The sequence below is a fragment of the Prunus mume genome, linkage group LG6 (genome assembly GCF_029339155.1).
Source record: "Prunus mume cultivar Tortuosa linkage group LG6, ASM2933915v1, whole genome shotgun sequence".
Lineage (NCBI taxonomy): Eukaryota > Viridiplantae > Streptophyta > Magnoliopsida > Rosales > Rosaceae > Prunus > Prunus mume.
In genome coordinates, this window is record NC_142703.1 from 12689033 (window position 1) to 12703397 (window position 14365).

General features: G+C 37.1%; 4 protein-coding genes across 6 annotated transcripts; 3 read left to right on the forward strand and 1 right to left on the reverse strand.

Moving 5' to 3' along the window:
• Positions 1–2132: 2132 nt before the first annotated feature.
• Positions 2133–3152, reverse strand: LOC103334865 (uncharacterized). Its single transcript, XM_008237846.2, has one exon. It carries the CDS (start codon positions 2882–2884, stop codon positions 2384–2386), a length of 501 nt encoding a protein of 166 aa, XP_008236068.2. The 5' UTR covers positions 2885–3152; the 3' UTR covers positions 2133–2383.
• Positions 3153–4449: 1297 nt separating this feature from the next.
• On the forward strand, positions 4450–7347 carry LOC103334864 (putative polyamine transporter At1g31830). 3 transcript variants are annotated; one of them, XM_008237844.2, is made up of 2 exons: positions 4450–4981; positions 5747–7347. In XM_008237844.2, the coding sequence occupies exons 1-2, from the start codon at positions 4979–4981 to the stop codon at positions 7202–7204; spliced, it is 1461 nt and encodes a 486-aa protein (XP_008236066.1). In that variant the 5' UTR covers positions 4450–4978; the 3' UTR covers positions 7205–7347. The 3 variants fall into 3 exon arrangements, with proteins under 3 accessions (XP_008236066.1, XP_008236067.1, XP_088911290.1); XM_008237845.2 differs by having other exon boundaries at positions 4967–5106; XM_089055164.1 differs by lacking the exon at positions 4450–4981 and adding an exon at positions 5135–5607.
• Positions 7348–8119: 772 nt separating this feature from the next.
• Positions 8120–10376, forward strand: LOC103334863 (serine/threonine protein phosphatase 2A 57 kDa regulatory subunit B' beta isoform-like). Its single transcript, XM_008237842.3, has 2 exons — positions 8120–9555; positions 9970–10376. Exons 1-2 carry the CDS (start codon positions 8494–8496, stop codon positions 10318–10320), a joined length of 1413 nt encoding a protein of 470 aa, XP_008236064.1. The 5' UTR covers positions 8120–8493; the 3' UTR covers positions 10321–10376.
• Positions 10377–11667: 1291 nt separating this feature from the next.
• On the forward strand, positions 11668–13579 carry LOC103334862 (uncharacterized). Its single transcript, XM_008237841.3, is given in 7 exon segments — positions 11668–11888; positions 12411–12448; positions 12565–12668; positions 12760–12826; positions 12829–12907; positions 13043–13124; positions 13285–13579. Coding segments are annotated over 6 exon segments (483 nt in total). The 5' UTR covers positions 11668–11888; position 12411; the 3' UTR covers positions 13399–13579.
• Positions 13580–14365: the final 786 nt, after the last annotated feature.

A 14365-nucleotide genomic window follows, 5' to 3' on the forward strand; every position in this document is an offset into this window, starting at 1 on the left:
TAGAACCACATATAGCTAAATATCAAAACAGAAGACCGTGCATAGAAAGGGCACCCACTGGTGCTAGGAAGGTTTTCTAGGCCCAAATTTTGTTTCTGCTAGCTGTTTTCTTTTGGGCTTCGGCCTACGTAACCAAAAAGAAAAATTAAAAAGGTGCAAGGTATTTTCAAAAATCGGATTATTAAATTGATATATAAGAAAATTTATCTCAACATAAAGAAAAATATAAAGAGAGAAAATACTAGATATACCACATTTATATATCACATTATGTACCAACTTTCTAATAGAGGTGAGGCTAATTGTATTGGTGACTCCACCTCTATTAGAGAAGCGATACACAATATAAGTATATAAATGTGGTATATCTAGCATTATCCAATAAAATAAATAAAATTAGCTATACAAAATAAATCTACGAAGTCAGTACTTTTTTTTATACTCTATTTTTCTATTTTCTTTCATTGTAACCAAAAAATAATATAAAATATCTGTACCGAACAAGATGTCCACTTCAAATTGAATTTATAATAGTGAAATTGTCGGACAACATAAACGTTTTTTCCTTCTATTTTGATGTAACATCTCCTTTGATGACGTATGTGCTTCCCTCATGAGAAGATTAGCACTTAAGTAATATATATATATATATATATATAACAAAAAACAGAGAGTGGTGAAACATTCAAAATACTAGAAAATGTCCTTTATAAATGTAAATATTAAAATTAAAATTATTAATTAAATGAAGATAATATGATAAATACATATTTTTATAGAATATAATTACCCATGTTATCTTTTTTTAATTCTAAAAATAAAATAAAAAAGAAAAAGAAAAACCAATTGGCACATCCTCACACATGTGCCAAGGGCTAGTCTACTATCAATGATAAAATCCTAATCATAATACTAATGACTGTGCTCCCAAAACGTCGTAGTCCTGGTCCCATGAAGAAGTTGGCCTTTAGGATAATTTATTCGAAACATGTGAAGATATATATACCCACCAGTCTCTGAGCATAATTGATGTTGAAAATTTCTACCACGACATTTTGAAGGTTTGTTGGCCCCCAAATCTTAGTAGGATGCACATGCATTGCATAATTATTATTGGACCAAAAGTTTACCTTATTTCATGCATTAACAGTACGTCAATGCATATTTTTGGTCTTCAAAATGTGCTACCACAACATTTTCAAGGTTGCTTGACCCCAAATCTTAGTAGAATGTTGCACATGCATGTATACGTAGTAATGGACTAAAAATTCACCCGATAAATTGAATATTATGTCGTCTTGAGAAAACTTCACTTGTGCTTAAATTAAATTTGAAGAAAATTGAGTGAAAGTGAGCTTTGCTCAACTCGTGATGTGATGTCTTTAAAAGATATGAATATTCTATATAGAGAATCTTGAGTCCCACATTGGAAAACTAAATAAGTTCTTTAGTGATTATAAGTGTGGGTCTTCACACACCAACTAGGTGAAAGACAAGCCTAGTGAAGTTTGAATTAGGGCTTAGCCAATCTAAGGTAAAGCCCAATTTTCATTTCACTAGGCCCATCTTACATCTACCTTATGTTTTATGATTCACGATATTCTATTTGTGTATTCATTATACACATGAAACATGTTTTTTATTTAATTTTTTCTGATGAGAAACAAGATTTATTAATATCTAAGTAAATTACAACTTAAGGGGACAAGGGTGGTGAAGAAGAACAAGAAAACTCATAACATCCAAATTAGCTCTTCTTTCTTTGACAATCCACAAAAGCTCGACGAATGAGAATGAGGTTAAAAACAAGGGTAAAATATATTGATTTTGAACCGACGTACACCCCTAAGTTAAATATATTGTTATAAATTATTAACAAACTACATGTAGTTTAAGGAAGAACAAGGGTGTCATTTAGATATGAATTATGAATTTAGATTGATAATTCAAGTTTGACATCGAGTTAAGAATTCAGACCAATAAGAGTTGAACTCATCCTTTAAATCGATTAGACTATTCATCGCCCAAATCTTGAGGGTTAAACACTAAACTTTGATAATTAAAAATAAAAAAAGAAAAGCACAAAACTCATTCCGAAAAAAACCTTCAAAATATACAATTGCACAAGAATATTTCTGTCAAATAATTTTTTATTAACAAAAATAAATAAAATTCAAATTCTCTTCCACGAATCAATCATGTGTTCGGCGATTAATAAATCGAACACAATGTATACCTATTCACAACTCACCCACCACCCAAATAAAAAAATAAAAAAATGTAAAAAACATTCTATACACAAAAGTCTCACTCACTCACTCTCTGTATTATCTACCAGTCAAAGTCAACACTCAACTTTCCTAAAATGCCCCTGCCCCTCTGTTCAGTCAACCTTCACGTACTCGTCGTCGTCCTCTTCATCATCCTCATCCTCCTCATCCCCAGTCTCGCACCCATTCCTACAAACGCCCCCACACACATCCCTAACTCCACTCAAAACGACGTCGCCGAGCCACGCGAAGCACCCGAGCCCATTCTCGCCTCCGCAGAGGCACTTCTCCCTGAGCATGCGCAATAGCCCCTTGTCCCCGACCTCGGGCGGCGTGGACATCGGCTGCAGGTAAGCCAAAGCCGCGTGCTTTACGAGCGGGTTCTTGATCGGAATCTCGTGCCAGCTGGAATTCTGCGTCGGCGACATGATCGTCGGAGGCGACGCAGGCAACAGGTCCCTGAGGCTGGTGTAGGTGACGGTCTGTATCGTTATCATCTCGATATCGGAGATCTCGATTTCGCCGAAGCCGTTGGGCAGAAGAAAGCTCGGCGAATGGGAATGGTGATTGGAATTGGGGTTAGGGTGAGGATTTTTAATCGCGGAGATCTCCATATGGGATTGGGGATCTCCGTCGTTGATTTTGATTAGGAGAAGTGATTAGAGTGAAAGACTGATTTTTCTCAGAGAGAGTTTGCGAAGCGGGAGAAGAGGAGTGGTTTTTAGGCACTAAGGGGATTGTGCACGCGCTTAATTAGCGCGTGGGAGGGGTCCACAGATTGTTTTCGTGGGCCATAGGAGAGTGCTGAATCCATGTGGGAGCACCACGTGTTTAACTAGTATTGGACTGAATCAGTTTGTTTTGTTTTTTGGCGGGGGTTATTGATTATGATATAGATGACTAATCACTAGTATGAACACAAGTGGATATTCTTCTTCTTAATTTTTAGATTTTTATTAGTTGCCAAGATTTTTATTTTCTAATACACCCGAAAATTATGCCTTAACATAAAATTTTATAGTTAGAATATAATTTATAAATTGGCAATGTCATGGGTTTATTTTTTCATACTAAGATTTAAATTTGAATTTGATAGTAGGATGAATTCGTATTCAATATGAAGACATTTTTAACGGTGAATTGGTGGGATTACATTTTTATAGTAGGATTTAAATTTGCGAATATAGTTGTATTTGTTCGTACAAGATACAAAACGAAAACCCTATCGTAGATGTATTCGTGTGTTGAAAGTTTTTATCAAGCATGCACATTATATTATGATAACTTTGACACATAAAATGCTATTTAGTTCAATACAATATTTGCAAAAGAAATTAACTTGTCTGAGTCTTTTGGTTGCGCGGTAACCTATAGGGTCGGGCTTGAGCGTGTGCTAACTAGTTATGCGCTCAAACAACCATGAGCCCAAAAATCTAAATGGTTTACCATATTAATTTGAATATTTAGTTCACTAAATTTGATTAGCTTATTTGGAGATAAAGCCCATGGTGGATGAGATGATAAGCCTACTTGGATAGCTCAAAGTGGGACTCACCCTAGTGAGAAGTGGACAAATGAGAAAGGATTTGTGTCTTTATTATCAACAAGGGAAGATGACTCGAAGTCTAAATCTCTTCTGACTTTGGAAAGAGAAGTATCACCAAATTAAGAATTAATTGATAGAAAAATTACGGACTGTTGATTTTAAATGCGTATGTTTTATTTCGTGGTGTGGATAGAGTATAACCAAAACAAATATGGCCACTGAGATGGTGCTTTTGGTCGGCAAATAGAACATAATGGGAATGGGGATAGAATCAGTTTTGTTGGTTGAAAATGAGAATCAAAATATGGAAATTAATTTCATTGTTTGATTAACTATCATAATGGAATAAAAAATGTAAATTATCTAAAGTCTCTGGAATCTGAAGTCCAAAGTTTGAGGTCTTGAAGTTAGGGCAATAGCATGCCAATCCACATTGTATTGGGCCATTCTCTTTTGACCATTACCATTTGAAGTATGGGCTGTGTTACAATTTGTTACCCACAGAAAAATTGCATCAATTCAAATTTTGTTTAAAAAAATTGTGAACGATTCATACGCGATCTTTTTAAAGAGTATTCTGATATTCAAGATATCGATACAAATTCTTTTAAAGGATCAAAATGGATTTACTTGAAATCCAAATATATACAACTTTCTATATGTTCTCACACAATTACAAACTTTTGTGCACTCTTAACATATGTGGAAACTATTAATTCTAAACATTAACTAACATTCCTAAACTAGAAATACCACGATCTAAAAATATTTGTGTTGCCAAAGTTAAGAAATGGAGGAGGAAACTAACCCGCACGAGCACCGTAGATACACCAAAAATCTCGACCAATCTATCTGACAATCCATTATTTCAACCCAACACTACAAAATTGTTTTTGATTATCTATTACAATTTACATCTAAAACAACCTTTGGCATCGCTAAAAGTTTCTCATGCACACTCAAATCAAATCTTCGTTTTTCTTTTTCTCCAAGTGCGTCGGCAATGCAAAACTCTCCTCACTCAGAGGCTGAAGCAGACTCGTGGGTGGACGCTGAGATAGACGCGTGGTGGTGGACACAAAGAGAGTCACTTCGCTAACATTATGACGCATCGGTAGCACCGCAAATCCACAGTAGTTTGTCAGTTTATCTCTTCCTTTTCATGGTTAGCTTCTTCTTCTTCATTACTCGTTTGCTTTTTACATTTGCTTTACTTTTCTTTTGGCTTCTTTTTGGTTTCTTTACTGAATTTTCTTGAAATCGGTCACGGATCGTTAAGCCAAAAAAGAGGTACTTTTTTGGGTTTCTTTTGATTGATTCCTTGAACCCTTTGTTGATTTGGAATTGGCCCAATTGGGAAGGTAGATTTGGTTTTTATGGCTGTTTTGAGAGAACCCACATTGCTATTTGGTTTATCTGATCAATTTGTGTTGCTACTTTTAGTGGGTATTTTGTGTTTGTGTTTCTTGTGCCGATTTGCCTGTATTTTTTGTGTGGCTATAAAATTTCTTGATTTGAGATGATTCCTTTGTGATTTGCGTAAAGAATCTTACTTTGGTTGCATGACAAAGACTGAACAAACATTTGATCTTCTGCCTAATAAAATACGATTCTGAAATGGTAAAGGAGTACGCTTTCTGTAGAGTTTTGTTAAACTTTTTAAGAGAAGTTCAATGAAATACTCCTGGTTAGGTGTGCACGGATTGGTCAGGGTTAATCGGGAAAGTTGTTGGTTTTGAATTGAAAATTTATGCTACGCAATTTAATAGCTTGCTGATTACTAGGAACAAAGTAAGCTTCTTATCATAGTGATTGGTGAATCGAATTGGTTTTCTCTTTGATGGGTACCCTTATACTGTAATTTTCTGTTCCTTTTCCAATTTGAACTTTCCAAATCTTGAAAACCGTGCTTTTCTATTGTTGAATGCAGAAACATAGAAACTCACTTGCTAAGCAAAGTAATGCTAAAATGTTGGACAACAATATTCCTGAGTATGTTGGTTTGGGGGAAGGGTCCTCTCACAACTTGCAGAAGTACCAGAAGGTTTCAGTTATACCTCTTGTATTCTTGATCTTCTATGAGGTCTCGGGAGGGCCATTTGGCATCGAAGACAGTGTCCAGGCAGCCGGTCCCCTTTTAGCCCTTCTTGGTTTTCTGGTTTTTGCAATCATATGGAGTGTTCCAGAGGCCTTGATAACTGCAGAAATGGGTACTATGTTCCCTGAGAATGGAGGGTATGTTGTTTGGGTCTCATCAGCTCTGGGTCCATATTGGGGCTTTCAGCAAGGTTGGATGAAATGGCTTAGTGGGGTAATTGATAATGCTCTTTACCCTGTTCTGTTTCTGGACTATCTGAAATCAGCAATTCCAGCTTTGGAAAGTGGTCTGCCAAGGACAATTTCAGTGTTGGTTTTGACTGCGATTCTCACTTACATGAACTACAGGGGTTTAACAATAGTGGGTTGGGCTGCTATCTTGCTGGGGGTGTTTTCACTTCTTCCTTTCATATTCATGGGATTTATAGCAATCCCCAAGCTAAATCCTTCCAGGTGGTTTTTGGTAAATCTGGACAGCGTAAATTGGACTTTGTATTTGAACACTCTGTTCTGGAATCTTAATTACTGGGATTCCATTAGTACTCTATCAGGGGAGGTGGAAAACCCCGGTACAACTCTTCCGAAAGCTCTCTTTTATGCTCTTATCTTGGTTGTGTTTGGATACATTTTCCCCCTTCTGATCGGTACTGGAGCTGTTCCAGTTGATCGTGATCTGTGGTCTGATGGTTATTTCGCAGACATTGCTAAAATGCTTGGAGGTGTATGGTTACGATTCTGGGTCCTAGCAGCATCTGCATTGTCAAACATGGGTATGTTTGTGGCTGAAATGAGCAGCGACTCCTTTCAACTTCTGGGTATGGCAGAACGTGGGATGCTTCCTTCAATCTTTGCCAAAAGATCTCGTCATGGTACTCCTCTTGTTGGAATTTTATTCTCTGCATCGGGCGTTATTTTGCTCTCGTGGTTGAGCTTCCAAGAGATCGTAGCCGCGGAGAACTACTTGTATTGCTTCGGAATGATTATGGAATTCATTGCATTTGTGAAGTTGAGGATGAAACACCCAGCTGCATCGCGGCCGTTTAAGATACCTGTTGGTACTGCCGGAGCGATTTTGATCTGCATTCCTCCGACACTGTTAATTTTTGTAGTTTTAGCTCTTGCTTCTCCAAAGGTGATGGCTATAAGCATCTCTGCTGTGATCATTGGGCTTGTTCTGCAGCCTTGTGTTGAGTACACAAAAAGAAAGAGATGGTTTAATTTCTCCATGAATTCTGACCTTCCAGATATCCATGCTCCAGATCATCAGTGTAACGAACCTTGGATTTCATGAATTCTAGTAGCCATCTTGGTATTTTGACATTATTAGTTGTCTCTGAACTGTGAATCCTAGTTTTTTTTTTGTCCGTTTACTTGGTTCTTGAAATCTATCTCATGCATACATTATGCATATAAAAATATGTGGTTTTGCTGTGATTTAAACATTGATAAGGGTGAGAAAACCAATGAGCCAAAATTTGATCACCATTGCCGTCACCCCTTGAACATCTCTCAGTCTTTATGGCCAAGAGAGACGATAAGCTCTCTAGGATTTTAAGATAGTTTATTCTTGGTTCTGGATTTTTGTCTTGTTTTTTTAGTTCATGCTTGACACATATTCCATTTCTTTGGACCAGAGCTTAAGCTGACACATTAATTGGCAGGTTTTATATCTGATGGTGCTTTTTATGCCTGTTCAATTCTTCAATTAAAATATTTAAAAAAACTATTTTGCCGTGCAAATAATAGGTCCCTAAACAAAATTCTCAATCTTGCATCAAAACAAACAAACTTGTGACATTATTTTGGGGTCAAAGTTTGGAAGGGAAAAGGGAAGTGTTACTGGGATTCAAACTTGAGACCACTGAACCCGTTGGCAAACGATTTGACAATTATCGTCCTCATAAAAAAAGCCATTATCCCATTGCTTAATAACTCAGGTTCTGCTCATTTTCTCTAATGAAATGCCAACTCAATGAACAATTTGGATGGTTTTTGTGATGTGATATGCTTGCCAAACAGTCCCTTGGAAGGTGCCTACTAAGTGAGGCTTGCATTTTACAATTTGGGGCCCCCCACTCAAAATGCGGTGGCCGATAGGTTGGTGAGGCACATGCAAGCTGAACCTGACTAATATTTATGACATTGTTGTCATGTTTCTAACATCCTCTCTTATGAGTTGCCAAAAGCTGTTATGTCTGCAACTTACAAAAACCAGGCAAAATCCACGTGGCACTCACACAGATGAGGAGCAAGAACAAAGAAAGATGCATTTGCTTTCAACCTTACTTCACCAGCTAATTGGGTTTCTGTTAAAATTGCAGTCTTTGTTATTGAACGGATATTACAACACTTTCTTGTCTATATAACACCGCTGGCTTTTTGGCCTATATGGTAGAATTAAGAGCCTAAACAAGTAAAAAACAGAACTATAGGAAATAGCTAAGTGTTCTCTGTTTCAGCAGCTAGTGGAAAAATTATGACCAATTACAGACTTTCATAAACAATATGAGGCTCATAAAGTGCATAGGCTGATAGAGGGAGAAAAAGCTTAGAAGAAAAGGAGAGGGAGAGAGAAGAAAAATGGGTGTTCAAAACAACACACCAAGAGCTTCGCCAAGGAGAAAATCAACTACCCTTCAACACCTCTTTGATCTTGATTCAAAGACTGCAACTGGTACTAATGGAAAGAAGACTGGCACCGCCAATATTGGGTGTTCTTCTTCTTCCAACCTGGAAAATGAGGAAATTCTTTCTTCTATTTCCTTTTGCACCTTTGTCTTCACCTTCACTGATCCAAGTGAATGTGCCACACAACAAGAACTCAAAAGGAACAAGCTTTTGCACCTTCTGTCTGTGGTAAAATCCTCAAAGAAGCCTCTGCATGATCAAGTTATGTCATCTCTCATTTCTATGATATCTTTGAACCTCTTTAGGCCTCTCCCTCCTCCTTCCAATCCCTCCAGTGCTGCAGAATTCCCGGATGATGAAGACCACACATCTACCTTTTCCCCATTATGGTCACACCTGCAGTTAGTTTATGACATCCTCATCCGGCTCGTGATCAACACAGATCCTAAGTTACTTAGAGGTTACATTGATAACCAATTTGTTGTCAATCTTCTTGCCTTGTTCCAATCAGAAGACCCGAGGGAACGTGATAGTTTGAAGAATGTGTACCACAGAATATATTCCAGATTCACATTCTACCGTTCGTTCATGAGGAAATCGATGAACGATGTGTTTTTGCACTATGTGTTTGAGACAGAGAGGCATTGTGGGATTAGAGAGTTGCTTGAGATATGGGGAAGCATCATCAATGGCTTTACAGTTCCACTAAAAGAAGAGCACAAGCTGTTCTTGATGAGGGTGCTTATTCCTTTTCACAAGACCAAGGGGATGCAAGCTTACCATAGGCAGCTGGCTTATTGTGTGTCTCAGTTTGTGCAGAAGGAGCCTGTGCTTGGTGGGATTGTTGTTAGAGGGATTTTGAGGTATTGGCCTGTGACTAATTGCCAGAAGGAGGTTTTGCTGATTGGGGAATTGGAGGAACTGGTGGAGAATATTGACCCTGATCAATATAGGAAGTTAGCCCTGCCTTTATGTCTCCAGATAACAAGATGCTTGAACAGTTGGAACTCACAGGTACATGGTTTTTTCTTCTGGCTTGCCAACTTTCCAATCAGATATCAAGAATCCAAATCTGTCTTCTTTTTCCTATGCTTTCTTAGCAAACAAACAGAACTTCATTAACAAATCCTTCAAAAATTGAATACCTATCATTTTTCCATGCTTGAACTGGTACAATTAAACTGTATGCTGATGGCTGCCAAGAATGAAATTTTTCCCTGTAAAAGCCTTTTGAAATCCTGTTATGCTTTGAATTCATATTTAAGTTTTACATAGCTTTAGTTTTAGCTTTAGGGTCCTGCATTTATTGGTAAGTACTATAATCTTCTGCAATCTTCAAAATTCCATAGAGAATTCTGAAAGTACATGTCACATTGTTACCATCATGGTCTTAACAAGTGCTATATTTTGTTTTGTTTTGGATTATAGGTAGCGGAGCGAGCGCTCTACGTTTGGAACAACGAGCAGTTCGTAAAGATGATATCGGTGGCAATGGAGGAAGTGTTTCCGGTTGTGGTTGAAGGCATGGAGAAGAACTTAAAGTGGCACTGGAGCAAAAGCGTCCGACAATTGACAGAAAACGTGAAGGTGATGCTAGAAGAAATGGATCCAGTTTTGCACTCCAAGTGCCTTGAAGAAATTGAGCTCAGAGAATCCAAAGCTCACCAAGCAGAAATCAAGAGGAAGGAGAAATGGGACAGAATAGAAATGGCAGCAGCCCAGCATCACAATCAGCATCAGTTCCTCCAACCACCACATTTCTTATGTGTTTCGCATTGAATTTAAAACTGAAATGTATACAAAAGTCTCTGCTGGCTTTTGATTTTGGTTTCAAATTTCCATTATACAAGGCATAACTATAACTAGTCTTCCTATTAATTATAAGCTTTATGGGGCATTTGGTAAGAAAAAAGATACAACTGTTCCCTTCCATATGAAACCAACCAACCCAGCACAAAATGCCAGCCAGACCAAGATACATGCGTGCGCACACACACACACATGCAAGTACATTTGTAACATATTAAACATTGTTTATCAACTAAGAGTAGTTTGTTCTTGCCTAATTGTGTGACCAAAGTACCCAGTGGCGTAGCTAGACTTGGTATCTTGGGGGGCAACATCTTAAAAGCTTACAAAGAATTATACATAGTTTTGTAAGTTTCATGTGGACTTCAAAGACGTTTCTGAAACTTGTGGGTCACAACCATTTCAAGTCTATGGCTACGGCCTTGAAAGTACCTTATAATTGTTGATCAAGTGAGATCATATTAACATGTAGGATCTAATTTTGATTAGAGAATATTACTCTCTTAACTAAATAGGTGTACATTTCACTTATTTACATGATTTCAATATGGTGGCTTAGAAGGTAAGGAAAAATTGTATGACAAAGACAAGTGAGATTATAGTTGTTAGTTACCTAACTCTTTTTAAATCAAGTGTTAGTGAAAGTGGACAAGGATCCTTTTTCTTGTAGTGAGGATTACAATGAAATGAAGTTGGAACAAGGCAGGCCGGCCACTTTGAAAAATTGAAGTTGAAATTCAAGAATCCCTGAAGGAGGAAAACAAAAATAAAAAAACAAATCAATTGTCTGTCCTGTCACTTTAGGATTTTATTTATGGTAATTGTTAGTCTAACAGTTTTTTTTTCTTCACATTTTGGATGTCTGAAATTCGAATCTCTCGTTTCTATAGCAAACCAAAAAAAGCCCTAAAAATTGACCATTCATCTCTTGATTTTGAATGTCACCTAATTCTTGGGCGTACAGAAGTCATGTTGCACCTTGCTTAAACTTTAAGAAATGTGCCTAAAACAATACTTCAATTCTCTTTTGTTTTTTAGTCTAAATATTTTCTTATGAATTCAACAAAGGAAGGGTAACAAGAAAATTAACAAATACTTGTGAGTTATGACAATGTAAGGATGGAACGCATTATATTAACTCTTTCCTTTCTCTTTTCCACTGTCACTTATCATCAGCAAAAGATAATGCTAATATTTGGACAATTATTATTATTATTTAATTCAACAATGGTAGTTAATGACATTTGAACTCGGAATCTCTTCCAATAAAATGAGGATTAGAGGTCACTAGACCAAATAATCATTGACATAAAACTATACATTCATGTCAGGTGTTTAAGTAATAATCCACCTGATTCAAATGAACTATTTCACAAAAGATTTTGTTTTGCCCTCAGTAATCAATATTCAATACGCTGCGCTTTGACTCGAGGCCAAACGAAACGGTGGCAGTCCCGCTGTCGTTGGTTTTCTCCCTTCGTCCTTCTCTCTCTGTACGACTGTGCGCGCGCGCGAACCAAAGCGACCAGGCCGAGCAGGTTAGCACCACCACTTCTTTCTCACTTTGTATATGACGCGACGGTGCGTTTTTGAAGTTGTGTCGCAAAGCTCTAGCCTTTCTTTTGTGCTTCATGAATTTATTGTATGTATATAAATCCCAAGAAAGAAAAAAAGTAAAAAAGAATGAATTTTTGCTTGAAAAATGACTGAAAGTTATTACATTTCATGGGATGGCAGCTTCGTAGATTTATTTACAGAAGATTTTAGGTGGGTTGGGGCTGGCTAAGAATTTGCTAATGAAAATAAGACCCAATTGAAAATTTTAGGTGGGTTTTTTGAATTGAAGGATGAGGAACTGAAATGATTTTGTTCCCACTTAAGCTGAACCATGATTGGCTTCTTTACTTGATTTATTTTGGGTTGGGATTGTCTATATAATAATATGTTGTTCATGGCTTCTTGCTTTGACAATTGCTTCATTGTTTGAAACAGCTTGCACTATTGGTATTTTATATATGTGTGTGTATAATTTCTCATGCTGTTCATTTATTTTGACCTAGGATGGGGGCTGTTTCGCAGTCAGTGGCAAACTGTTCAGGTTACTATCCCCTCACTCTTCTCGTGGATATTACTTTATTGGAATTTTTACTCCATTTACATTTTCCATGTTGTGATGCTCAATTTTTACTCAACTTTTTCCCTACTCCATGGTAGGTTTGATTCATAATTCCGGTCATGCTAAACTGCCATTTGGAATCAGGAAATATAATGGGGCCAAAATTGATAATTACGATTCCATTTCAATGGCGTCTAGAAGGGTAATTTTATCTTTTGTTTTAGAATTCATATTTTGTGTCCAATTATCTATTAGATGCTCGCTTATTCAGGATTAGGGTTTTGTTATTGCAGGCTGTTAAAGGAGGGATTCAATATTTGCCTGCACGTCGTGTTGGCACCATATGTGCTGCATCTGTGGGAGGGATCATCGTCAATTGAGCTTTGATGATGATTTACCTCAGGATCCCTACTTTTTGAGCCTTGTCAAAGAAGCAGTGTGGTAATTGTCCCTCTCAGATCATAAAATTGTCAATAGGCCTTTGATAATTCGGATCCCCAGTTGGTGGACTTGCATAAGAATAACAGTTATATGTGATTAAGAGAGTGATGTTTTATTGTTTTTCTCCATTTTTAGGGGTTTGAGATCGTTATTCATTTTTCTGGTTGAGCAGCCTAGTCAGCTGAAGTACATTGAATGGCCAGGTTTCCGTAGCACGGTATGTGCAAAAACGTATAGTACACTATAAAGATGTAAAATTATGAATCCTGTGTTGTGAATTTGCAGAATTTTAAGTCAACCAGTGGATGCTTATTTGGTCATTTTTCATGGGGTACAAATGCGATTACAATGTGAGGTTGTTTTGTTGTTTCGTGCAGCTGAAGACTGCTAGTCTGACTCTTGTTCTTGTGGCGCTACTCATTGTGGCACTTTCATCAACTGACTCTGCCCTCAGCTATCTGTTGGCTTTGATTCTCAGGCGAACCCCGTAATCAAAGATTAATACCAGAAGTACAATGGAGCTCTGCTGTTAGATTCAAGCCCCTGCTAGTGATTACAGGCATGGCTAGAAACATCTGCCTCCATTTGAATGCATAACCCTCACTATTTTGTGTACTTCTTGCCCAAACTGCAGCATAATACCAAATGATGAAGAGTAGCTTTTCAGCTTAATCTTGTGCTATATCGTGCTGCCCGTGGTTCGTTAAGACAGTCCTTTCTATATGCATGTGATGGCTAATTAAACCATTAGAAGCTAACTTATTTTGGTAACCACCCAGCCAAACAATCCCAACCATAAAAAAAAATTTGCAATCCCAATAACCAAAGCTGATCAGATGACGGATATAAGGTTACACTTGTGACTTTAAATGTTGTGATTCCAAATTTAGGGCGTTTTAAATGATGTCACAAGATTAAATTGTTTGTTTAAAATATTACAATTCATATAAATATATAATAAAAACACAGAAAAATAAGTTTCAAATTATTCATTGCATGTAATTTAAATACATTCAATTGAAAGATTTTTTAGCTTGAATGAACCATCATGTAATTGTTTCAAATTAGGGCTTTTCACAAATAGGCCAATTCTAACATGACATAATATACAAAACCCCTACAGAGCCTATTTGGAGAAGGAAAAAACTCAAAATTGCCTCTTGTCACTTTCTAATTGGTTGAGTTGGGTTGAAATTATCTAAGAACACCAATGAGGGTTGGTTTAATTGGTAAGGATTGTTTTCTTCACTATCAAGGCCTAAGTTCGAGTCCCGCTGATAACAATCCCTCTTTGTGGATAAGTATGAAAAAACCAAAAAGAGAACTAAAACCCCCTCTATAAGTCTTTGAAGAGGATTTGGCATGCCCTGACCTTAGGAATGGGATAGTCCTCCCTCACCCTAGAGTTTTTTTCACCAAAAAATATTTTCGTTTAAGAACCAACTAACAAATAACAAG

What these genes read in the sequence shown, in the direction of transcription:
- LOC103334865 (XM_008237846.2), bottom strand. Translation starts at nt 2,884, where the DNA reads ATGGAGATCTCCGCGATTAAAAATCCTCACCCTAACCCCAATTCCAAT.
- LOC103334863 (XM_008237842.3), top strand. Translation starts at nt 8,494, where the DNA reads ATGGGTGTTCAAAACAACACACCAAGAGCTTCGCCAAGGAGAAAATCA. An exon ending in TGAACAGTTGGAACTCACAG is followed by an intron (nt 9,556 to 9,969) that starts GTACATGGTTTT and finishes TTTGGATTATAG; the next exon opens with GTAGCGGAGCGAGCGCTCTA.